Below are 24,883 nucleotides of genomic sequence, written 5' to 3' on the forward strand. Positions count from 1 at the left end.
AAGTTAGAAATAAGTTTCGCGAAAAAAAGACATGACCACGACGTGTTTCGACTTATGAGTTGCTTATAAGTAGCCTTTGTGGACGTGTGTAAGCGTCCACATATCGTGTGTACAACCTATCCCCATCGCATGCGGAACGTGTGTCATACGCTGAGTACGTCGTAAAATTTTGAACATGTTTAAAATTTCTTGACGTACTCCACTTACTACGACGTATGATAGCGTACTTTAGCGTTGTACTCAAGTATACCAAACTTACTCATACCGTATTTGACGTGCCCCAACGTTTTCGACACATTTTTCTTAGGTCGGCATACGCTAGCAAGATCGCCAAGGTGTGACCGCAATGTTGACACTTCCATTTCTACGGCAGTAATGATTCGAATCGTTGTGCGTCAGCCTTTTAATAGGCTACGTCACGACATCGTCGGCGATGCGTGCAACGCGCTATGCCTAAGTTAGACTATCGTTGGGCATCGGTTGTGTAGGCCGACAACAGGTTCAGCATTCGTTGGTATAAGTTATCTATAACACAACGAAACGTTCTGTGTCCGTTACCAATGCGTTATACATAAGACCAAGTCGCTATGAATACGTCCGAATCTTTAAAAAAAAACATCAAAAGTTCAACGTAAGCCAGCGTTTTAGATACATTTTAATACGTTGCCATCGCTGGCTAAAACGTCAAGGTGTGACCGGGCCTTAAGCAATTGGTTCATGCCTATCCATCTTATCAGTTTATGATTGAGGAACAACTTTGAGGCCGACTGACGCTGCGTTCTATGGTGATCAATAAAGCCTCAATCTTCGGAACTGCGACTCAACGTTGTATTATTACAGTGTATAAAGCCATAAGCATGATGTATGAGACTGCATCAGTCGCGCTAAACTTCCACATAAAAAAAACGATCTTTAATATCATTATTCGTCCCCTACCGGTTTCACCGGAGGGAACTAAAGATTTGTTCTGTGTGTCCCACCTGTGGTTTTTCGGCAATTCTCGTTTGCTCTTGTTTTATTGAATTGAAATATATCGAATTGAAGAATTGATTCAATTGAAGAATTGAAGGATTGAAGATCAGTATATCGTGAACACTTAGTGAGTCCCCATCTAGAATATTGTTTGCAGTTTTGTTCAGCACATCTCAGGAAGGACTTGCTTCCATTGAGAGGGTTCAGCATATGGCTACCAGTAATACTTTCTTCTTTTCTGGGTCCTATATGACTTGTATTTGCTTCGTGGTCAATGAGGATGTTAGCTTGTTGTTTCTCTGATGGTATGTTGTCTGTGGTAGTTATGGCTGCATGTGAGGGTGTTATACCACTCTGAATTAGTGATACTTTTTATGGTTTTGTGCAAGCGTTTGGTATTGGTTAAGTGGTATAGTGTGTGCAGAAAGGAGTGCCAGTTTGTGGGTTTTTTTCACTTTTACTTTGTTGTTGATTTCTGTGTTTGAATCCTTTCTACTTCATTGGGTGCTTTGGGTGTTAGTGTGTTGTGTCTTAAGTTGTCTCGTTGTTTGATGAGGTGTGCGATTTTTGGTGTAGAGTTGGGGTTGTATTTTTTTGATATTGCCCTTTTGAATGTATTTTGGAGCTGCGGTTGTGATGATCATGTTGAACTGTTTGATGTGGATGTCAATGTTGGTGATGTTGTTATTGCCGAGTTGTTGGAATTCTTGTTCAGTGTTGGCACAAAGTTATTTCGCATCGCTTTTTTGTAATTGGTGAATATTTTGTTTTTATTTGCATTGAGGTCTATCGCTGTGTCTATGGTGATGTTGACAGGTAGATGATCTGAAGGGAGATGCTGAAACTGTTCTCCACGTGGTTGTGGTGCAAAGTGATGGAGAACAGAATGTTATGTCCAATGATGAGTTATTGCAACCAGGTGTGTGTGTGTGTGTGTGTGTGTGTGTGTGTGTGTGTGTGTGTGTGTGTGTGTGTGTGTGTGTGTGTGTGTGTGTGTGTGTGTGTGTTTGTCTGGATCATTCAATATAAATAACAAATTTAGGTGTGTGGCAATGGTTTGACCTCTGGTGTTTGGTTGGTGATGGGTGTACCAGGCCATGTCTTTGGCATTGAAGTCCCCTCCAATGATGGTGTTTTGGAAGGGAGCAAAGGTTCTGTCGTTGTGATGAGTATTTGGTTGGTGCAGTGTGGGATGTGTCTGGTGGTATGTAAATGTTTATGATGTTCGTGTGAGCTTTTGTGACCAGTTTTGATTTTTAAAGCTTTAAGTTCAAGTGTGTTGTGTGGCGGGAGATGTGCTTTTGTGTCTCGTGTGATATCTGAGTATCAAATTGAATTTTAAATGTATGTGATGAGGACTCAACCTCTGGTGTTCAGTCTGTTTGAGCGTATCGGTGCATTGTTGGGGATGGTCGGTGTTTTGTTTTTCTCGTATAATTTTGTTTCTTCTCTGATGGCTGTATCAATGTTGTTTGTGAGAATCAAGTGTTTTAAGTTGTATGGCCTAACTGACGAGGCCGTCTGTGTTGTATTGGAGGATATTAAGATTATATGTGTGTTTCTTGGGTTGAGGTGGTCGGGGGCCCAGGTTGCTTTCTATGTCTCTGGTTGGAATGAGGAGAAAGGGCAGTACTGCTAGAGGGAGGTCATTCACCAACTAAAAAAAAAACAACAGAAAAACGTTTGTTGTGGATATACGATGCATGTGTGAGTGTGATGTATGGTATTTGAATGTTTATGTGTGAAATGTTTGTGTGGAAGATGAGAGGGAGTGGGCCAGTCCATGGGGACTGATCGGCGCTCTGACCGTGACCGCGATGCTCCAACAAATCAGGCAGCAGCATTGATTTATATCATTGACATTTATGAGTATATATTTATATCAATGAGTTGGATAGTATCATTATATTCGTGAAGATTTATATCAACGACTTGGATAGTTAGGTGAAGAGTGGCTTTTCAAATTTTCAGATGACAAAAAGCTTGGAGGTTAGGTGGATAGCAGGCTGGGTAATGATGAGATTCAGGAAAGTATTGATGCTTGCATAGATTGGGCAAAAGATTGGCAGATGCAATTTAACCTGAGCAAGTGTAGGTGTTGGGAATGGGGAAGAATAATGAAAATGCAAGGACCTATTTTGGAGTGTGTCACAAAGGAGAAGGATCTGGGAGTAGTAATAGATACGGGAGGTAAGCAGGCAGCACCTTTCCAGGCACCTCTAGGTAAAGCAAATAGGGTATTGGGTTGTATTCGAAGTGGGATCATTTATAAATCAAAAGAGGTGGTGTTAACATTGTATTGGAATTTAGTGAGGGCCACATCTAGAATATTGAGTGCAGTTTTGGTCACCACATCTTAGGAAGGACATAGCTGCCATAGAAAGGTTTCAGTGCAGGGTACTTGATCGATTCCAGGCCTAGCTGGACTCAGCTATGAGGAGCGGCTGAAGGAGACAGGGCTTTATAAACGAGAAAGGAGGCGGTTGAGTTGATATGATAGAGATGTTTAAGATAATGAAGGATATAGATAAAATTAGTGCAGAATAATTATTCAGCAAAGTAGACAGTGATAAGACCAGGGGCCATAGCCTGAGAGTAAAGCAGAGGAGAGTTAAGAGGGGAGTAAAGCAAAGGTCATTAACCCAGAGAGTAGTTAATGCATGGAATGGTCTCCCTGGAAAGGTCGTGGCAGCAGAAACAGCAGATAGGTTTAAATTGGAATGAGATAGGGACCTGGAAGCAATGGAGATGGAGGGGTATGGGGATGTTGGCAGGACTTTTAGGTCGCTTGAACATTGATGGGCAATTGTGTGCATGTGAAAGGAGTGTTGTTTGTGGGGGGTCTCATCAAGGAGTGTTGTGTGGTTGATGTTTTTTACCCAACACTGTCTTCACCCTTGCCCACTCCCCTGGAAAGAAAACAAAACAAAAACTCAAAAAAACACCATTAAAAAAAACATTTTACATTTTTCTTGTTTGGTTTTGGTGTCGATAAATTGGACTGGTGTTATTGTGGCACAGGCATAATGGGATGAATGGCCTCCAACTGTGTCTAATTTCTTTGTGTGTACCTGGTCATCATTGCCAACAGTTATAAAGTGGTGGTTCTAGTTACGTATGTCCATTATTAATTACGTAACACACCAGTACACAAACACCATGCAAAATACACCACACAAAACTACACAAACACCACACAAAGGAAGTCTTGGCGAGGGTCAGCAATCTCGAATTGCTATTTTTCTTGTTTTATACACTGTTTGTATAATTTACGTGTTAACATGCTTTATATTTATTTTACATATTTATTTTAATGTCAACGTGCTTCTCTATATTTTTTTACATGTTTATTTCAATGTTAACATGCTTTGTGTTTCTTTTAGAAGTTTATTTCAATGTTAACAAGTTATATACTTCTTTCACTTGTATTTCAATGTTATTGTGCAAGTTTATTTCAATGCTAACATGGTTTATATTTATTTTACATGTTTATATCAATGTTAGCATATTTTATAGTTATGTTGCATGTTTATATCAGTTATCATGTTTTATATTTATTTTACATGTTTATATCAATGTTATAATGTTTTGTATTAATTTTACATGTTTATATCAATGTCAGCATGTTTTATTTTTATTTTACATGTTTATTTCAATGTTATCATATTTAATATTTATTTTACATGCTTATATCAATGTTATCATGTTTTGCATTTATTTTACATGCTTATATCAATGTTATCATGTTTTGTATTTATTTTACATGTTTATTTCAATGTTGGCATCTTTTATATTTATTTTGCATGTTTATTTCAATGATAGCATGTTTTATAATTATTTTACATGTTTATATCAATGTTGTCATGTTATATAATTATTTTACATGTTTATTTCCATGCTATCATGTTTTAGATTTATTTTACATGTTTATTTCAATGTTATCATGTTTAATATTTATTTTACATGTTTATATCAATGTTGTCATGTTTTGTATTTATTTTACATGTTTATTTCAATGTTGGCATATTTTATATTTATGTGTCAAGTTTGTTTCAATGTTAACAAGTTATATATTTATGTTGCATGTTTACATCAATGTTATTGTGCTTCATATTTATCTTGCAAGTTTATTTCAATGCCAACATGGTTTATATTTATTTTACATGTTTCTATCAATGTTAGCATATTTTATACTTATGTTGAATGTTTATATAAATGTTATCATGTTTTATATTTTACATGTTTATTTGCAATGTTAGCATGTTTTATATTTATTTTACATGTTTACATCAATGTTAGCATATTATATATTTATGTTGCATGTTGATATCAATGTTATCATGTTTTGTATTTATTTTACATGTTTATTTCAATGTTAGCATGTTTTACATTTATGTTGCATGTTTATTTCAATGTTAGCATGTTTTATATTTATTTTATATGTTTATTTCCTTGTTATCATGTTTTGTATTTATTTTACATGTTTATTTCAATGTTGGCATCTTTTATATTTATGTTACATATTTATTTTAATGTTAGCATGTTTTAAATTTATTTTACATGTTTATATCAATATTGTCTTGTTTTATATTTATTTTGCATGTTTATTTCAATGCTAGCATCTTTTATATTTATGTTGCATGTTTATTTCAATGTTATCATGTTGTATATTTATTTTACATGTTTACTTCAATGTTATCATGTTTTATATTTATTTTACATGTTTATTTAAATGTTAGCATGTTTTATATTTATTTTACATGTATAATTCAATGTTCGGATGTTTTATATTTCTTTTACGTATATATTTCAATGTTATCATGCTGTATATATATTTTACATGTGTACCGTATTTCAATGTTAGCATGTTTTATCTATATTTTACATGTATATTTCAATTGTGATGTGTTCATTTATGGCAGCTGTCCACCTTCATCTGTATGTTCTCAAAGCCCAGAACCGATCAGCCCCTTTTCCCATTGGCCCTTGGTTTTCACAAACGTGGTTTTAACTGTCGCAGAATTTTCCAGGAACATAACCCCCACAGTATTTGAAGGTTTACTGTACAGCACAAAATCTCAAAAAATTATGGATGGATTCAGACGAAACTTATTGGATAGATTGCATGTGCGACAAGGATGAATTGATTTGATTTTGGTGAATATCCGGACAGAGTCATTTTTATTATTTCAGTGATTCTTCACCATTGAGAGATCGGGCTGAAAAGGAAAGTTGCTTCTTCTTCTCCTCCTCTTCCTTTATAAGAGGGTGAGGTCCAATGGCACCAATAACCCTGCCCTGCCTTTACCATGATAATCCTCCTCTTCCCTCTGTCCTCAGCGAATTCTCTCCACTCCAGAATCACCCACACCTTACTGCTATCCCTCCTTACAAATATTCCCATCACAACCAGTCTTATTTTTTTCATCCCACCTTGCTCCCTCAAACTATCTACTCTCCTCACAATTCTCTCTTCCCCCATCCACATCAAGTGTCCAACCCATCTGAGCTGGCATTTCACCAATCTCCCCGTCATACTCATCGACACACCAATCTCCGGTCTCAGTTCATCCATCATCCTCCTATCCAACCTCTTCCCTCCAACAATCTTCCTGATCCAGTTGTTTTCGCAAACCTGCAGCCTTTGTTGTCTCTCTGTCAGTGCCACCGTCTCCAGACCATAAAGGTAGGCCAGCGTTACACAAAACATCAGAACCTTCCCTTTCAATTTCCTTGATATCTTTCTGTCTGCCATTAATTCTTCTGCCCTTCTCCACACATTCGCATCCTCCTGCGCACATCTGCCTCTGATTTCGCAACCTGAGTAACTTTCCCCCAGATACTCAAACCTATTTCCCCATCTGATCTTCCCCTCCAACCTGATATGATTCCTTCTACATGTCTTCCATAACATTCCTTGCCTTATCCACCGCTCTCCTTGCTACTTTCTTCTTTTTCCCAAGCAGGTGCAGCAACCCTGCATCTGGTTGCCTCCCTCTATCCTTGATCTTCTCTATGCTCTATCCTCTTTCAAACCTCTTTCTTTTAACCAACTGCCTTCACTACATTCTCCGTCCACCATACCTGGTTTCTATTCCTCGATGATGCACCCTTTCCCGACGTCCTTCCACAAACAATTTCTGCAATTCCCCTAAATGCCTCTCCGTACTTCTTCCACTCCCCTCCAAACCTTCCACTTCTTCGCGAAGTTGCTCATACCTGGCCCTCACCCTCTCCTTATACTCTTTGACGACATTGTCCCTGCACTTCTCCCACCTAATAATCTTCCAACCGCTGCTCTTCACACCCCTCCTTTTCATCATCCATACCACAAACAACACAGGCTTGTGCTGGGTGGTAACCTGCTCTCCCACCACTGCCTAACAAAACTCTCCACAACTGTCACTTCATTACCACCACCAAATCCAGTTCTGTTCTCTGCTGTCCACTCTGACAAGTAATCTTGTGGCTTTCCCACATAATAATTTTCCTATCCCTTGTGGCTTTTTGAAAGAATGAACCACCGACGACCATCCCATTCCTCACCACCAGCTCTTGACCCGCTCTATTGCTCGTTCCCTTATCAAATTTACCAACATATTCATTTTCATCCGGCTCAGTCACTCCCACATTTGAGTTAAAGTCCCCCGCAATGAATGAAGAGCATCACCTCCAGCTAAACTATTCCCATCATCTCTCCAGTGCATGTCTGAATTTCTGCTACTCCATCATACTCCTTCCCGTTTGTGACCCACATGCAGAAATACCACACATCATTTGCCTCTGTATCAGCACCCATGCCATAACTATCCATCCCTCCCATCTTTCCCCTCTGACCACCTGCTTACTGATCTATTCCGATACTGTTATTCCCACACCATTACTCCTTCCATCCCCACCCGCATGCAACAGCTTGTATCCCACCAACCTCCTCGCCTTGTCTTTTTTCCATCTGGTTTCCTGCACACACAACACTTCTAACCTCCTTCTCTGCATCATCTCCACCACAATGACCCCTCTCCCCTCCATTCATCTCATATTTAAACTACCGAGCAAGACCTCGCTTCTGAAAGGCCGTCTAACTGGCAGAGCCAATGCCATCTTGATCAGTTTGGGATATCAATCATCAATCAGCACTGCTGCCCTGGCCAACCTGCTGGACCTACTACCCAAGTCGATTACCAGAATCCTGCGCGCGCGCGCACACGCACACACACACACACACGCACACGCACACGCACACACACACCTACCTACCTATCAATGTCTGTCTCTGTCTCCCTCTCCACTCCTCTCCCTCCACACTAGACACTTTCTCCCCCACCATCGAGGCACTAATCCTTACCCCCACCCACCCCTTCCCCTTCTTTATGTCCCACTCTTCTTTATACCTTAAAGTTGTGCTTATTCCACTTACAACTTTTCGCTCTCCTCATATCCATTTTGCATCATACTTTAAAATGTTGCAGACAGATTCGGACGAAACTTTATGAATAAGTTGGATGGGTGACAAAAATAACCAATTAGATTTTGGTTAAGATTTGGATGCAGATCCGGCCCATCAGTGAGATACAAAATGTAAACTTCCCAGCCTGGCGATGGTATGTGCTCTACCGAGTACCATCTGGTTGTTTATTGCATAACGAAGCATCATGAATGATAGCAAAGAAAGTTCATACCTTTGCCAGACTGGCAGTGAAGAGAACGCACTCAAAGAGGTCCCCCATTCGCTGAAGAAACTCATCGACAAATGGCCTTTTGAGAACATAGACCTGTGGTATGGCAAGCAAAAACAGGCAGGAAGGAAAACTAAAGTTTCACGATTCCACACACCAATGCTGCAAGCCATTGGACTCCATACAATACTGGGTGTTAAAGTTGACGTGGATTTCACGTTGAAGAACATGCAGAAATAATTGTTCAACACTGAATTTCCATACAAATAAATTGTCTACCCTGGACAAGGTAAACAGGAGGCAACACCAATTTCACTCAAAACATTCTGGGTAAAGCAAAGGTGGTGGCCAAAAGGTACGTGTACTGTGGAAGACAAGGGGCATCATCAAGTTCATTGTCAAACAATATGAAATTCACGGGAGGCTGTTCACACAATTTGGTGATTCACACAGTTGATAAGTTTAAATTGGAATTAGATAGGTACTTGGAAGTTATGGAGATAGAGGGGAATAGGGATGTTGGCAGGACTTTTCGGTAGTTTGAGAATTGATGGGCGATTGTGTGTATGTGTACTGAGTGCTGTTGGTGGATGTCTCGTCAAGGGGTGTTGGGTGGTTGATGTGTGTTTTTTACCCAAGCCCATACCCCCTCCCCTGGGGGGGGGGAATAATATATATATATATATTTTTAAACTACAATAATAATAATAATAATAATGATAATAATACTATAGCATCATTAACTGAGGGTGTGGCTGTGTAGTTGATGCACTGCCCCTGCAGATTAGAGGAGGAATTTGTAATTTGGCCATGGGGCTGGTGATAGCTCCTCGACTCTTCGTGAAGGATACCGTGGGATCGTTGACGTCCACTCACTAATGCTGGCAGACGGGACACCCGTTTAAAGTCTGTCCGAGGGACGGCATACACATTGATGAATCACCCTGCCTGTGAAACATTGGGATAACAGTTTATTGCTGGTTCGGGAGTCTAACCCAAGATAGACAGCTTAGAAGCGAGTGTGCATAACTCCAGACCATCCTGCCAGCCCTGTCCAGATTACAATCCTTACTTCCTTCCTACAATTCACAGATTGGTGTGTTTGTGTTTGTTTGTTGCACTACTCCTCCTTCAGCTCTGGGCTCATTACTTCCAGACTTGCTACACATGGAGAAAATGTATTTTGTGCCATGGCTAGTAATCCACCCACCCTGCCCCACTGTCTCCAGTAGGGGTCAGGAAGCCACTTGCACTGTGCCATGTGTACAGTTGAGGATAATAAGTCGTCACCCTCTCCCCCCCCACCTCTTGCATGGAAGGTGGCGGGGGCTGTTTAGGCCCGTGACCTGACTGGGTATCCCCCATATACAAAATTTGGTGGAGATTGGCATAGTCATTGTTTTTCTTCTTTCTTTGATTTTCAGACATACTCACCTACATACCCACAGAGAATTGCCTTATTTAACATAAGATGCGAGAAAACTATCAGTGCAGAGTGACTTGTTACACAATGAATTGAGACAAGGAATACATAGATGATGGTCAGATATGCAGCCTCATGGAGTGACTTTACTGCATGATTACACACATCCCGCAGAGATAGAGTAGGAAGTTCATCTTCCCCACTCAGTGCAGACTTATCACCTTGTGATTCAAGTCTTTATACCTCTCGGTGGCATTAAATTTATAAATTATAAAGACACCAAAATGTGTTCCCCAAAGTGTCTGTGTACGCATTCCAAATATCTATATGCAGATAGTGTCAAAGCACTATCGCATTGATGGGACAGGTGTGGATGAGTAACAGGTAAATAACAAAAAATGGCTAAAGTTCCATCAAAGCCATAAATAAAAATAATCCCCTGTACTTTTTGATTTTGCAAAGTAAAAGGTCCGTGTGAACTTTCCACTCTCCTCATATCCAGTTAGTTTTTCTTCAATCAGGTAAAAATTTAACTTCGTCAGAAATGGTCATTTTCAGCCCCCCCCCCCCCCCCAAACCAGTTATGTGTAGTTTAATGCTTCTGCCGTACCTCTGCAAGCAAATTTCATCAGCATACATTCTCAGTAACATTGCTTTTTGGCAGGATTTACGTATGAGGGTGTAATGGCGAAAAGCTGGAAAGCGTGCCTCACTGACTCAGGGTTGACACATGCTCAAGCTACCTTACTTACTACATGTTCTGAGTTTAAACTTGTTGACTTTGTATTTCACTTCCTCTTCTTTTCAAAAAAATAAAAAGAGAGAAAGAGAGAATAAAAAGAGAAGAGAAAAAAAAGAGGGGAAAAGAGAGAGGTAAAAGGAGGGAAAAGGAGGGAAAGGGGAAGAAAGGAGAGGGTAAGAAAGGAGAGGGGGGAAAAAAGGAGAGGGGGGAAAAAAGGAGAGGGGGGAAAAAAGGAGAGGGGGAAAAAAGGAGAGGGGGAAAAAAGGAGAGGGGGAAAAAGGAGAGGGGAAAAAAGGAGAGAAAAAGGAGGGGGGAAAAAAGGAGAGGGGGAAAAAAGGAGAGGGGGGAAAAAAGGAGAGGGGGGAAAAAGGAGAGGGGGAAAAAGGAGAGGGGGAAAAAAGGAGAGGAAAAAAGGAGAGGGGGGAAAAAGGAGAGGGGGAAAAAAGGAGAGGGGGAAAAAAGGAGAGGGGGAAAAAGGAGAGGGGGAAAAAGGAGAGGGGGGAAAAAAGGAGAGGGGAAAAAAGGAGAGGGAAAAAGGAGAGGGGAAAAAGGAGAGGGGGAAAAAAGGAGAGGGGGGAAAAAGGAGAGGGGGGAAAAAGGAGAGGGGAAAAAGGAGAGGGGGAAAAAAGGAGAGGGGAAAAAAGGAGAGGGGGAAAAAAGGAGAGGGGGAAAAAAGGAGAGGGGAAAAAGGAGAGGGGGAAAAAAGGAGAGGGGGAAAAAGGAGAGGGGGAAAAAGGAGAGGGAAAAAAGGAGAGGGGAAAAAAGGAGAGGGGGGAAAAAAGGAGAGGGAAAAAGGAGAGGGGGGAAAAAAGGAGAGGGGGGAAAAAAGGAGAGGGGGAAAAAAGGAGAGGGAAAAAGGAGAGGGGGGAAAAAAAGGAGAGGGGGAAAAAGGAGAGGGGAAAAAAGGAGAGGGGGGAAAAAGGAGAGGGAAAAAAGGAGAGGGGGAAAAAAGGAGAGGGGGGAAAAAAGGAGAGGGGAAAAAAAGGAGAGGGAAAAAAGGAGAGGCGGAAAAAAGGAGAGGCGGAAAAAAGGAGAGGCGGAAAAAAGGAGAGGCGGAAAAAAGGAGAGGCGGAAAAAAGGAGAGGCGGAAAAAAGGAGAGGCGGAAAAAAGGATTGGCGGAAAAAAGAGAGGCGAAAAAAGAGAGAGGCGAAAAAAGAGAGAGGCGAAAAAAGAGAGAGGCGAAAAAAGAGAGAGGCGAAAAAAGAGAGGCGAAAAAAGAGAGGCGAAAAAAGAGAGAGGCGAAAAGAGAGAGGCAAAAAAAGAGAGAGGCAAAAAAAGAGAGAGGGAGAGGGAGAGGGAGAGGGAGAGGGAGAGGGAGAGGGAGAGGGAGAGGGAGAGGGAGAGGGAGAGGGAGAGGGAGAGGGAGAGGGAGAGGGAGAGGGAGAGGGAGAGGGAGAGGGAGAGGGAGAGGGAGAGGGAGAGGGAGAGGGAGAGGGAGAGGGAGAGGGAGAGGGAGAGGGAGAGGGAGAGGGAGAGGGAGAGGGAGAGGAGAGGGAGAGGGAGAGGGAGAGGGAGAGGGAGAGGGAGAGGGAGAGGGAGAGGGAGAGGGAGAGGGAGAGAGAGAGAGAGAGAGAGAGAGAGAGAGAGAGAGAGAGAGAGAGAGAGAGAGAGAGAGAGAGAGAGAGAGAGAGAGAGAGAACGCTCTATTTCACGGGGGAAAAAAACTCCATTAACCATTCTGCCTTTTATTTCCTTCCTTCAACCATCATTTATACCTTTTATTCTTAATACTGACGAATATAACAAAGTTGCTTCTTTAATGACATTTAAAAATCTTCCATTTTCCAAACACTCCATAAGTTCTTCTTAACATCACTCCCTTCCTCTTCTTCACACAATTCACACAAATACTAGATCCGTGGATCGTCCCTCAAAACCTGCGGCATGACTTTCCTCCGTGCTTTCAGTAAACCTTCACTTCTTCCGCATCACAACCTCTGTCTTTATTTTTCAGAATTGGGGATCATGAGAAGTACAGTCTGCAGATAATGCCAGCACACAACTCAAACCCCCCACTCCCCTTTAGGCATACATCCCACTCCCCTCACCTTCGCGACTCACCGCCTGCCCCCGCCCCCACGTATCCCGCTCGCCTGGCGCCTCTCCCATCCTGCTCGCCTTCAACCTCGCGATGCATCGTGTTCCACCTCTCCACCCACCAAGCATCCCACTCCAAATCCCCTCATCATATGTCCTGCTCCACAAGTCGCCCTGCCGTTATATCGCCCCAACTCCTGCTCCCATTTCCCATTTTCCTGCCACGAATCCCCCTCACCCCCCCACCTCCATCCACTCTTCATTTCGTCCCACCCCTCCCTTACAATGTGATCCACCAATATTCAAGGTCTCCATTGTAATATTACTGATCTCTCCATTGAAGTTAGTATCCACAACAGCAGCATGTTCAACAGAAACATTTTTCTCATAAGATGTTTCCAATTCCGCTGTCTCTCCCTGGTTATTCTCTTTCCCAATTTGATAGGTCCTTCATCTGTGCTGCAGTCGGTGTTGCCGTGTATGTCAAGAAATCCATTGCTCATGGTCCACTGCTCTCCCGAACCCAGTGTTTCTCAAGGTGCGGCACACGCCCCACCGGTGTGGTGTGGCAATAGTTTGGTGGGGCATGAGGATTCAGAATTAATGAATCAATTTATGATCGCTTTCATAGCTTTGTTATGAGTTCCCTTCTTGGTTGACTCAGCCATTTCTGGTGGATTTATCTGAAGTACCAGAGCAATACCAAGAGGAGTTATGTGAGTTGCAACAAGATGAGTCTGTGAAAACTCTTTTCAAGATCAAAGGAACCATGATGTGGCTGTCTGAGGAGAGCGAAAAGAAATACCCAAACTCGACTACTTTGGCAAGGGAAGTATTGATAAATTTTCCATCATCATATTTATTCGAATGTGGATTTAGTGTTGTTACCGATTTGCTGCAAGCTCAGAGAAATCGACTGGAAATCACAAAATGTGGTGATTTCAGGCTGAAACTGACAAAATTGGTTCCTCGAATCAAACAAATCTGCAGCCAGCGTCAAGGGCAGGGCTCCCATTGAAGTGAGTCGCAATTGAATAAAATTTGCAATAAAGTTTTAACAAAGCCTTTTGAATACAGTATATACTGTAGTGTCTCCAATCATGGTGGGGCGTACGATTTTTTTGAAAATCAAAGTGGGGCGTGGGACAAAAAAGGTTGAGAGACTGCCCCAACTCCTCCAACCCCTCTGGATGGATTACCACTCCCCAATCACCTATGTTCGTCTGGTGGTAGGTATCTTGTCCACACAATGAAGACGACTCTCCATATTCCTCTCTTTCCTTGAAAATGGATCAACTTGTAATCTGCAATCCTAACTCTGTTTCTCATTTGTGGTGACTTTCACTGTTACCATGCCAACTGGCTGGGTGTTTGCTCTGCAACAAGCCATGGCATTGCAGCCAAGGTCTTCTGTGATTCTGTGGCCCAATCTGTAAACTTCCAAACTGAGATTTATACAACTGGTACATCCTTCTGCCTGCACCTAGTCAAGACTAACTGTCCATCCAGTCTCTCCTGTTTCTCTTCTGTCAATATTGGCTCTTCTAATCACTTTTTGTGTCAAGGCTCTCTCTCTCTCTCTCTGGCTATTGTAATGGAGCAAACCCAATGATGCAGGATATGGCTGTTCACACATGCCAAATGGCAGGGACTTCAATCTGCCCCATCACAAAATGATTGGACCACTATCTTCACAGTTCCTGTTATAGATTCCACCTGGGAATACTTTCACAAAAGTCGACTTTCTCTCATGTGTGGGGTTATCCCATTACACCTGCAGTTTTCCTGTCCATCCTCAAAGCCCTAACACACCGAATCCCGGTTACAGTCAAGCAGCTTGATTTCTCAGCATGCAAATCAAACTCGACTGAGGGTAACTTTAGTTCATTCTTTAAGGCTCTCATCAAGTGTGTCCATCCTGAGGCAAGCCAAAAAACACCATCTTATAAATGCCAAGGCTCAACTCTGTAACCGGTCTCCTTTCAAACTTCTTGTCTTCCTTTAAATCACAGTGGTGCCTTGTCAAGTTTACCTCGTGTATGCTCCCCCTCCATCCTGTCCCTCACCTCAAATGGAATTACTGACAGACTCTGCCCAAAGTATCGTAGAACGTTTAAACTCTGACCTCGTCTCCAAATTTTGTGTACCTAACCCCTCCCGTTCGGTCGCCATCTTACTCTGACGTACCCACTGTCTACTAGAATCTGTGTCGTTCTGACCCGAGAAAGTTCTGCCCGGTCTTAACCCTGCTTTGGAGATGGGCCCAGATGGCGTCGGTGCAACAACACTGTCAACATACCTTTTATTACCTGGAATACCTCCATAATATGCCTTCTCTTCACAAATCTTTTTAATTGTACTTAAAAGCCTTGTATTTCATTTTTCAAAATATTTTAAAAGGCCTTGTATTTCATTTTTTTAATATTTTAAAAGGCCTTGTATTTCATTTTTTTTTAATTTTAAAAGGCCTTGTATTTCATTTTTTTAATATTTTAAAAAGCCTTGTATGTCGTTTTTCAAAATATTTTAAAAGGCCTTGTATTTCATTTTTCAAAATATTTTAAAAGGCCTTGTATTTCATTTTTCAAAATATTTTAAAAGGCCTTGTATTTCATTTTTTTAATATTTTAAAAGGCCTTGTATTTCATTTTTTAAAATATTTTAAAAGGCCTTGTATTTCATTTTTTTAATATTTTAAAAAGCCTTGTATGTCGTTTTTCAAAATATTTTAAAAGGCCTTGTATTTCATTTTTCAAAATATTTTAAAAGGCCTTGTATTTCATTTTTCAAAATATTTTAAAAGGCCCTGTATTTCATTTTTTTAATATTTTAAAAGGACTTGTATTTCATTCTAAAAGATATTTTAAAAAGGCCTTGTATTTCATTTTAAAAGGCCTTGTATTTCTTTTCTTTTTTTAATATTTAAACAGGCCTTGTATTTCATTTTTTAAAAAGATTTGAAAAGGCCTTGTATTTCATTTGAAAAAAATATTTTAAAAGGCCTTGTATTTCTTTTTTTTAATATTTAAAAAGACCTTGGAGTTCACTTTTAAAAATATTTTAAAAGGACTTGTATTTCATAATTTAAAATGTTTAAAAAGGCCTTGTATTTCATTTCTAAAAAATATTTTAAAAGGCCTTACATTTCATTTTTTTCAATACTGTATTGAAAAAGGCCTTGTTTCAAGCCTGATTTAATTTTAATTCTTGCATCTTCTCGATTTTTCTTTCTTTATCTATCTGTTCAGGGAGAAGTAAATTGTTGCAGAAACTTTTCTGGAAGGCTCACATGCTTGCACCTGAATGTGTTTGAGGGTCGGGGAGTAGTGGCTAAAACACGAACCCTCCCAGGTTCCGTCTGATGACTCCATTTTTGCACTTTTTTTTGGGGGGGGGGGGTTCCTTTAAATCTGATGACTCCAATGTAGGAGTTGGTCTTCCATTTGATTTCTAAAATGTTTCTTCAAAGTCAAACGTCTTCATACGATTTGCTGACTCAACACACGTCTTTCTGATGCAGTTAGATCCTTTATCAATTCCCGTAATCAAACTTTTATACAGCATGAGCATCACAATGTTTAACATGCTGCACATTACAGAACAAACTCGAAGGGCACTCGGTAGAGCACATACCTCCGCCACGTAATGCCTTATCCACGAGAACATATCGGGCCCATTACATTTTTGAAATATCATGCTATACAGTACTGTATCGTTTTTGGCCCGATCTCTCAATGGTGAAGAATCACATAAAAAAATTCTAGTAGTCGGATCCGGATCCCGATCTTCACCAAAATCTAATCAGTTCATCCATGTTACACTCTGAACCTGTCCACAAAATTTCATCCAGATCTGTTCAAAACTTTTTGAGATCCTGCACACAAAACCTCGTTCACCCTCGGTGGCAGAGGGAACTAGAATGGCACTCGCCAGGCTGAACAGTTTACGTTTTGAATCCCACTGATAGATTGGATCTGCTGACCTGAACCAAAATCTAATTGGCTTGTTCTTGTCATCTAACCAACCATCCACCAAGTTTTGGCCGAATCCATCAACAACTATTTCAGATATCATGAGACATATCGTTTTTGGTCCCATTTCTCAATGGTGAAGAATCACTTATAAGTATTGATAAAAAATTCTTGGATCCAAATTCAGATTTTCACCAAAATCCAATCACTTAATCTTTGTCACACACACATGTCCACCGAATTTTGTCTGAATGTGTCCACAACTTGAGATGTACCGTTCACAGGGATCCACCCTCGGTGAAAATTTTACGTCCATCCACCCTCGGTGGTGGAAGTAATTATTGTTGAAGAAGAGATTTCATTATCCTCGATCTCTATCAGGTATGGATTAACAATTGGAGCTTTGTGGGTCAATAGTGTCTCTACAACTTCTTGTTAAATACGAGTGCGTGCTCATACGTGTGTGGCCGTAAGCGCAAAAAAAAAAAAAAGAATTGTGACGTCATAGCACTGTGTCCTGTCATTGGTTTGGTAAATATATGGCCATAACTTGGGAACCACTTGTCCGATTAACACACACACACACACACACACACACACACACACACACACACACACACACACACACACACACACACACACACACACACACACACACACACACACACACACACACAGAGCTGGAATTATAGATAGATAACAAAGACAATACCCCCTATCACCTTCTTAATGCTCACTTCCCCCTCGCCGCACGTCCCGCTCCCCCCTCCACCTGGCCACACGTCCTACACACACTCCCCTAATCCTCCTCGCATCCCTCTCCCTCCGCACGTCCCTCTCCCCCTCCTCATCCTCGCATCCCAATCCCCCCATTGTTTTTTTTGTACACAATGTCGAGGCTCGTCAGAGAGCTAACACACAACACACAACAAGGGGGCAGGAGACAAGAGGGTCAGAAGAGGGAAGGAAAAACTGGAGAACAGAGACATTGGGAGATCTGCGGAGGGGAGAGGGATGGGGTGGGGATCATGAAGTAAACAAGATGGACACTACAGGGACTTTCAAAACCTTACACGATAGGGAACTTTCGGGAAGGAGGGCAGGGAATTTGAAGGAGGTGGGTTTTGGGTTGATTCATGGGGGTATAAAAGATTGTGGTTTTGGATGGGGGAAGATTAGAGGTAGTGGTGAACAGCCATTTTGAAGATCTGGAGGGAAGAATGGGTTTGAACAGAGTGTGGGAGTTTATTCCAAAGGCGGGAAAAAAAGGAGGAATGAAAGAGTGAAGGTGAGCAGTGATTCGTGATTTTGGCAGTTTTACCAGAAGGGGGTTGTTGGTGGACCTTGAGAGCCCTGTGGAAATATGGGGGAGGTGGGGGACATAATCGCAGGCAGAGCAAGGGGGGGCGAGACTGAAGAGACGGTAGAAGACAGAAAGACCACCGACTTGTCTATGGTGAGAGAGTGAGAGGCCCAGAGACAGCCTCACTGCGGGAGATACCAATGATCCTATTTTGAACAGTTTAGTCTCAGACGATACCCACAAATGAAATCACTGGTTGCATGGATTCTTGATTTGGTTAAAAAAGTCGGAGGCATGTTATTGTAGCAACAAAATATGGGGGGGGGGGTTCCACAGCTCCAGACCAATGATCCTAAATGCCTTGGTCGCCACAACATGAAGCCAAGAAAGGTGAGAGGCAGGAGCACCAGCCCAGAGGGGAGAACAGTATTACATCAGCCCAGAGAACAGATGATGGATTCCATAACCTTGCTGATGATTGGGAGAAGGCTGATTGGTCTGGAGTTGCAGGGATCTGTTTTAGCACCATTTTTATGCAGAGCGGTAATGTTTGTTGATTTCCAAGCAGATGGCAGATGACCTTGAGCAAACGAGAGGGTGAGTAGAACGGAGAGAGTGTGAGCAAGAGCAGAGAAGCAGGTTTTTAGGACACGTGGGCTGATGCCGTCTGGACCGGTTGCAGAATCTGAGTCCAGGTTTGACAGCAAGCTCTTAACTTTGACAGCAAGCTCTGAACTTTGTCAGAAGAAAGGGACACAGAGTCCAGGGACAGCTGAGTGCAACTGAGTAAGGTGGGTGCAAAAGTGATGGGTTTCGGACACAAGATTTAGATGCAAACACGGAGTTTAGGCATTCAGCCTTTTCATGTGCGGTATCAGCAGTGTGGCCATTTGAGGTCAGGGAGAGGATGGAGGGGGAACATACACCAGAAACAGATTTGATTAGACGCCACCAGGATTTGGAGGAGGAAGAGAGGTTTGAGAGTTCAGACTTGAGATTGGAAAGATGTTGTTTTCTGGCTCTCCTGAGGGAAGACACAAACGTTACGTGGCTTTATGTCCCCCCTCCCATATTTTGTTGCTACAATAACATGCCTCTGACTTTTTTTAACCAAGTCAAGAATCCATGCAACCAGCGATTCCATCTGTGGGTATCGTCTGAGAATAAACTGTTCAAAATAGAAGGGGAAACCAAAGAAAATGCAAAAGGACATTATACTGGTAAGAAACCAGACATACCCAGAGCAGTTTTTTTCCAATTTGATTTATTCTTTAATGCGCATTTGAAGATTACAAATCCTGATAACTAAAAAAAATGGAAAATGAGCGGAGTGGGGAATTTTTTTTTCCTTTGCTTGCCAAGGGCTACTCATGGCAGACCGACAAATTATAGCAAGAGAAGGCCACATACAAAATATGAACCATTATATAAATATTATCAGTCATTGGTGTCGAAGTGTTGTTACATACATTTGATAAAGTATGCATCGGCGTATTTGAAAAACAACACCTACCATTACTTCTTCTTCTTCGTTTTCATCTCTCATGACACCAATTATTCCCACTTTATCGGGTTGGCCAGATCTTTTGCGAACTGGCTGACCAGACCTGACGTTTGACTGAAGATCAGAATTTGTAATTTCTTCAGGGTGCCTGGATAGCTCGACAACTCTTCGCGAAGGACACCGTGACATCGTTGACATCCACCAACTAATGCTGGCAGACAAGATGCCCGGCTTCACATCCATCCAAGGGACGGCACACACATTGACGAATTTCCTGCTCGCTAAACACGAGGATGACAGTTTTTATCTGGCTCAGGATTGTAACCCACGGTCGACGGCTCAGAGGTGAGTGTACATATTTTAAGGCTACCTTGACAGCCCGATTAAAAAAAAAACCACAAAAAACCAACAAAGATTCAAGCGTATGTCCTGAGGTACCTTCTGGAAGAAGACATACTAACATTTGAGCTGTCGAATTTGGGATCAATTATTGACCCGTCAATAAACTCTCACCCTGGGGTTCACAAGCAGGGCAGCTTATCACCATCCATAGTTCTTCAGGTGGCACATTAAGCTTTGTTTTCCCAATTGCTGGGGAACATAAAAACCTCCAAAGTGTCTTTCGGAAGAGTAGGCCATTGTGTGCCAGCTCGTGGTCATGAGGTGTTGGCAAGCCCAACATGTGACCAGTGATGAACACTTGATGTGTGTGCTACCTGGATAACTGACTGTCAAAGGTGGCTAAGAAACAAAGAGAAAGAGAAAAAGGAGAGAAAGGACACAGGAAGAAGGAGAGAAGGAGAAAGGCTATCACATTTCGTCGGCAATTCCGCTTCGTTTTCAAAATGTAGTTAAAGTTTCAAAAGGTTTCCAGAGAATAGTGATTCGTTTGACAAAGTTGCGTAAAAAAGTGGAACACCTATTTTGCAAAATTTATTCCATTGGTGCTATGGCTGAACCACATTGCCATTCTTGTTAGCTCTGCCCCAAAGGTGGACGGAGGGTACGTTTTCACCCTTGTTTGTCTATCTGTCTGTGCGCAGGGCATCTCAAAGAGCTATGGATGGATTTCGATGAAAGTTAGTGGAAAGGATGGGTGTGTGACAAGGACGAAATGATTTGATTTTGGTGAAGATCCGGGTACTAGAATTTTTTAAAGTGATTCTTCACCAATTTGTGATTGCGCCAAAAAACGACACAGAGAACAATATCTCAAAAAGTTGTGGACGCTTCGGAAGAAACGTGGTGGAGGAGTTGGGCCGGTGACAAAAATAAGCAGATTAGATTTTGGTTCAGGTCCAGATGCAGATTCGGTCTTTCAGTGGGATACAAAACGTAAACTGTTCAGCCTGCTGGAGGTATGCAAGTGAAGACGTGAATTTACATTCGACATATATAATTAGACTCGCAGTTTATAAAATGTGATTAATGTGTCTGCTTTTGTTATAAAACTTATATGTGCTGCAATTTCTGATGAACATTTACATGTACTTGCTTAACACTGAATATCAAAAGTATTACGATGATTATTATTTAATTCAATTTACAGTATATGTATCTCTGTTTATGATAAAAAAATTATTCTCATGTTACTTGGAAACATAAAATGAGTTCTGGAAGACAATTATATAACTCCTTCGTATTCCTGTATTGAAAGTATATGTTAGCCCTTATAAGCATCTGTTTTCCATTAAAAGTAAGCTGAACAGAGAGCTTGTATGCTTTCTCAGCAATAAACTTATCTTATGTTTGTAAAAGCAAATACCACCCGTTGCTGCGCTGACGAGAATACTAAAGGGGAGAGGGAGAAAAAGCGGGGGGAAGAGGGAGAGAGTGGTGGAGGGGAAAGGAGAGAGGAAGGATGGGGAAGCGAGGAGGGGTGGGGGAAGGGAAGACAGTATGAGGTGAGAGGAAGAGAAGGTAGACGTGCGGTGGAGCGTTACGATCCATACTGTTTTATCACAATGATTCTGCATCGAATAACAGTGAAGACGGAAACAAAATAATGTCTGAAATCCATTTTCTACCGCTCACACTACAAACACGGCCCGGAGACAAACACTGCTCGGACACATCCGAAAACAAACTCCCGTCCGGACGCGTCCTGCCATAAACACCGTTCGGATGAGTCCAGACATAAACACCGTCCGAACGAGTCCAGACATAAACACCGTCCGGACGAGTCCAGAGACAAACTCCGCCAGGACGCGTCAGGAGCCAAGCTGGCCGGAGACAAACACCGCCCGGAAACGTCTTGGGCCAAACACCCGTGCAGACATAAATAAGGCGCGGACACATCTGGAGCCAAGCTCTCCAGAGATAAACTCCCGTCCGGACATAGCTGGAGACAAACCCCGGTCAAGACATAAACTCTACCTGGACGCGTCCAGGGACAAACACCACTCGGCCACGCATCCAGGGACAAACACCACCCGGACACAAACTTGTCGCTTTCACTGAAAAATAAAGTCACATTTACATCGATGTTTCAGGGATATTTTCACAAAAATTAATCTTTATAAACAACTGCGTGTGATAGGTGGAAAAAATATTTTGGCTCGGGAACTTAGAAAACACTTTAATACAGCAAACGGCTCAGAAATTGAGTGATATTTTACAACTCGCTCAGAATGACCGACGGGGCACGAAGCACTCGCTCAGAATGACCGACGGGGCACGAAGCACTCGCTCAGAATGACCGACGGGGCACGAAGCACTCGCTCAGAATGACCGACGGGGCACGAAGCACTCGCTCAGAATGACCGACGGGGCACGAAGCACTCGCTCAGAATGACCGATGGGGAACGAAGCACTCGCTCAGAATGACCGACGGGGAACGAAGCACTCGCTCAGAAAGACCGACGGGGCACGAAGCACTCGCTCAGAATGACCGACGGGGAACGAAGCACTCGCTCAGAATGACCGACGGGGCACGAAGCACTCGCTCAGAATGACCGACGGGGCACGAAGCACTCGCTCAGAATGACCGACGGGGCACGAAGCACTCGCTCAGAATGACCGACGGGGCACGAAGCACTCGCTCAGAATGACCGACGGGACACCAAGCAATCGCTCAGAATGACCGACGGGACACCAAGCACTCGCTCAGAATGACTGACGGGACACCAAGCACTCGCTCAGAATGACAGACAGAGCACTAAGCACTCGCTCAGAATGACAGACAGAGCACCAAGCACTCGCTCAGAATGACAGACGGGGCACGAAGCACTCGCTCAGAATGACCGACGGGGCACGAAACACTCGCTCAGAATGACCGACGGGGCACGAAGCACTCGCTCAGAATGACCGACGGGGCACGAAGCACTCGCTCAGAATGACCGACGGGGCACGAAGCACTCGCTCAGAATGACCGACGGGGCACAAAGCATTCGCTCAGAATGACCAACGGGGCACGAAGCACTCGCTCAGAATGACCGACGGGGCACGAAGCACTCGCTCAGAATGACCGACGGGGCACGAAGCACTCGCTCAGAATGACCGACGGGGCACGAAGCACTCGCTCAGAATGACCGACGGGGCACGAAGCACTCGCTCAGAATGACCGACGGGGCACGAAGCACTCGCTCAGAATGACCGACGGGGCACGAAGCACTCGCTCAGAATGACCGACGGGGCACGAAGCACTCGCTCAGAATGACCGACGGGGCACGAAGCACTCGCTCAGAATGACCGACGGGGCACGAAGCACTCGCTCAGAATGACCGACGGGGCACGAAGCACTCGCTCAGAATGACCGACGGGGCACGAAGCACTCGCTCAGAATGACCGACGGGGCACGAAGCACTCGCTCAGAATGACCGACGGGGCACGAAGCACTCGCTCAGAATGACCGACGGGGCACGAAGCACTCGCTCAGGGCGACGGGGCACGAAGCACTCGCTCAGGGCGACGGGGCACGAAGCACTCGCTCAGGGCGACGGGGCATGAAGCACTCGCTCAGGGCGACGGGGCACGAAGCACTCGCTCAGGGCGACGGGGCACGAAGCACTCGCTCAGGGCGACGGGGCACGAAGCACTCGCTCAGGGCGATGGGGCACGAAGCACTCGCTCAGGGCGACGGGGCACGAAGCAATCGCTCAGGGCGACGGGGCACGGAGCATCGCTCAGGGCGATGTGGCGTGGCAAAAGCATCCGCAGTGAGTGAACGATTCGCTCAGAATGACGTACCACAGTACCGCTATCGACAATGGCTGCTCGCCAAGTAACTTAAGCACTCAAGCAAGCACTCCAATTCAATGGTTGCTAAGAGACAACTGGCCAGGCTGTCGCTGCATTCCATATGGTATCCCTTTAACTTTAAAGCCGGTCTTCACCACACACAGCAGTTCATGAAGAAATGACTTTATCCACAAAAGAGTTGCTGCTTAATGCAGAACAACCCTGGAGACATTGCAAAGTTCAATCCCCCGTGAAATAAACATTGCAAAAAATCCGCCAGGTTGCCTGCTTGTCTGTGTTCGTGTCACGTGGTACATTGTGTCATGTGGTGTTCACGCAAACCTTATAACTTTATTTTGAAACGTCCGTTTTTTACCAGATTAGCTTTGATTCCCTGTAGAGCACCTCACGAAACCTCCGAAAACATAGACACAGATCTGGCAGATGATATGGAAAGGCAGTCCCTCTGAGGGACAGGGCGTGAGGTCCAGCAGTGAATACATTAAATCATAGCACAATTAAGCTGGTTAATTTTGGCACGTTCTGAAATTTTTTGTTCACTCGATATAATTCTCCAAGCAGTGGAAAAAGATAAGTTGAATGCTTTGAAATTTTCACATTTTCTTGTGTATGTTTGGAAAAGAAGGGAACATAGCCTTACTTGCTTATAGTAAATAGGTATATTGGCTTACTTGCAAGATTTGTTTATTTCAATAAATTATCAGATTTAAATCCAGATTTCGACACTTATTTAGTCCGGACGATATCCGATCCTCAAAACCGAAATAATATTTCGATGAAATCCTTTAATCAGTCCGTGAGAGTAGATTGTGGAAAATCGTATCATATAATGCATGAAATCGCTCCAAGCTCTAAATTTGGAAACTGAAGCACTCACAAAAGCGATGTGTACAGCGATTCGTAGCTATTATGAACAGGCATTCGATAATATGAGTGAGGAAAGTAGAAAAAAAAACAAAAAACTTAATTGTCAAGAAATCGTTGCAGCCTGTACCAAGTCAAGGCATGGTTGAGCAGGCCAAAAAACATGGCGGCTTCAGACCCCAGCAAGGTT

The 24,883-nt window shown here is 43.0% G+C and overlaps 1 protein-coding gene across 15 annotated transcripts in view; it reads right to left on the reverse strand.

Annotated features, from left to right (window-relative positions):
* Nucleotides 1–24,883, reverse strand: part of LOC147029186 (protein FAM200C-like) — a 297,542-nt gene that overhangs the window by 230,086 nt on the left and 42,573 nt on the right. For all 15 annotated transcript variants that reach the window (XR_015056816.1, XM_085876335.1, XM_085876338.1 and 12 more), the window contains one exon: nt 8,652–8,744. Coding sequence is in view for 14 of the 15 variants with exons in the window: in XM_085876335.1 (XP_085732461.1) it covers nt 8,652–8,744 (93 nt within the window). In the remaining variant the exon portion in view is untranslated. The remainder of the gene's footprint in view (nt 1–8,651; nt 8,745–24,883) is intronic.

This window comes from Eptatretus burgeri, chromosome 4 (genome assembly GCF_056783735.1).
Source record: "Eptatretus burgeri isolate ZD-2024b chromosome 4, Ebu_testis_v1, whole genome shotgun sequence".
NCBI lineage: Eukaryota > Metazoa > Chordata > Myxini > Myxiniformes > Myxinidae > Eptatretus > Eptatretus burgeri.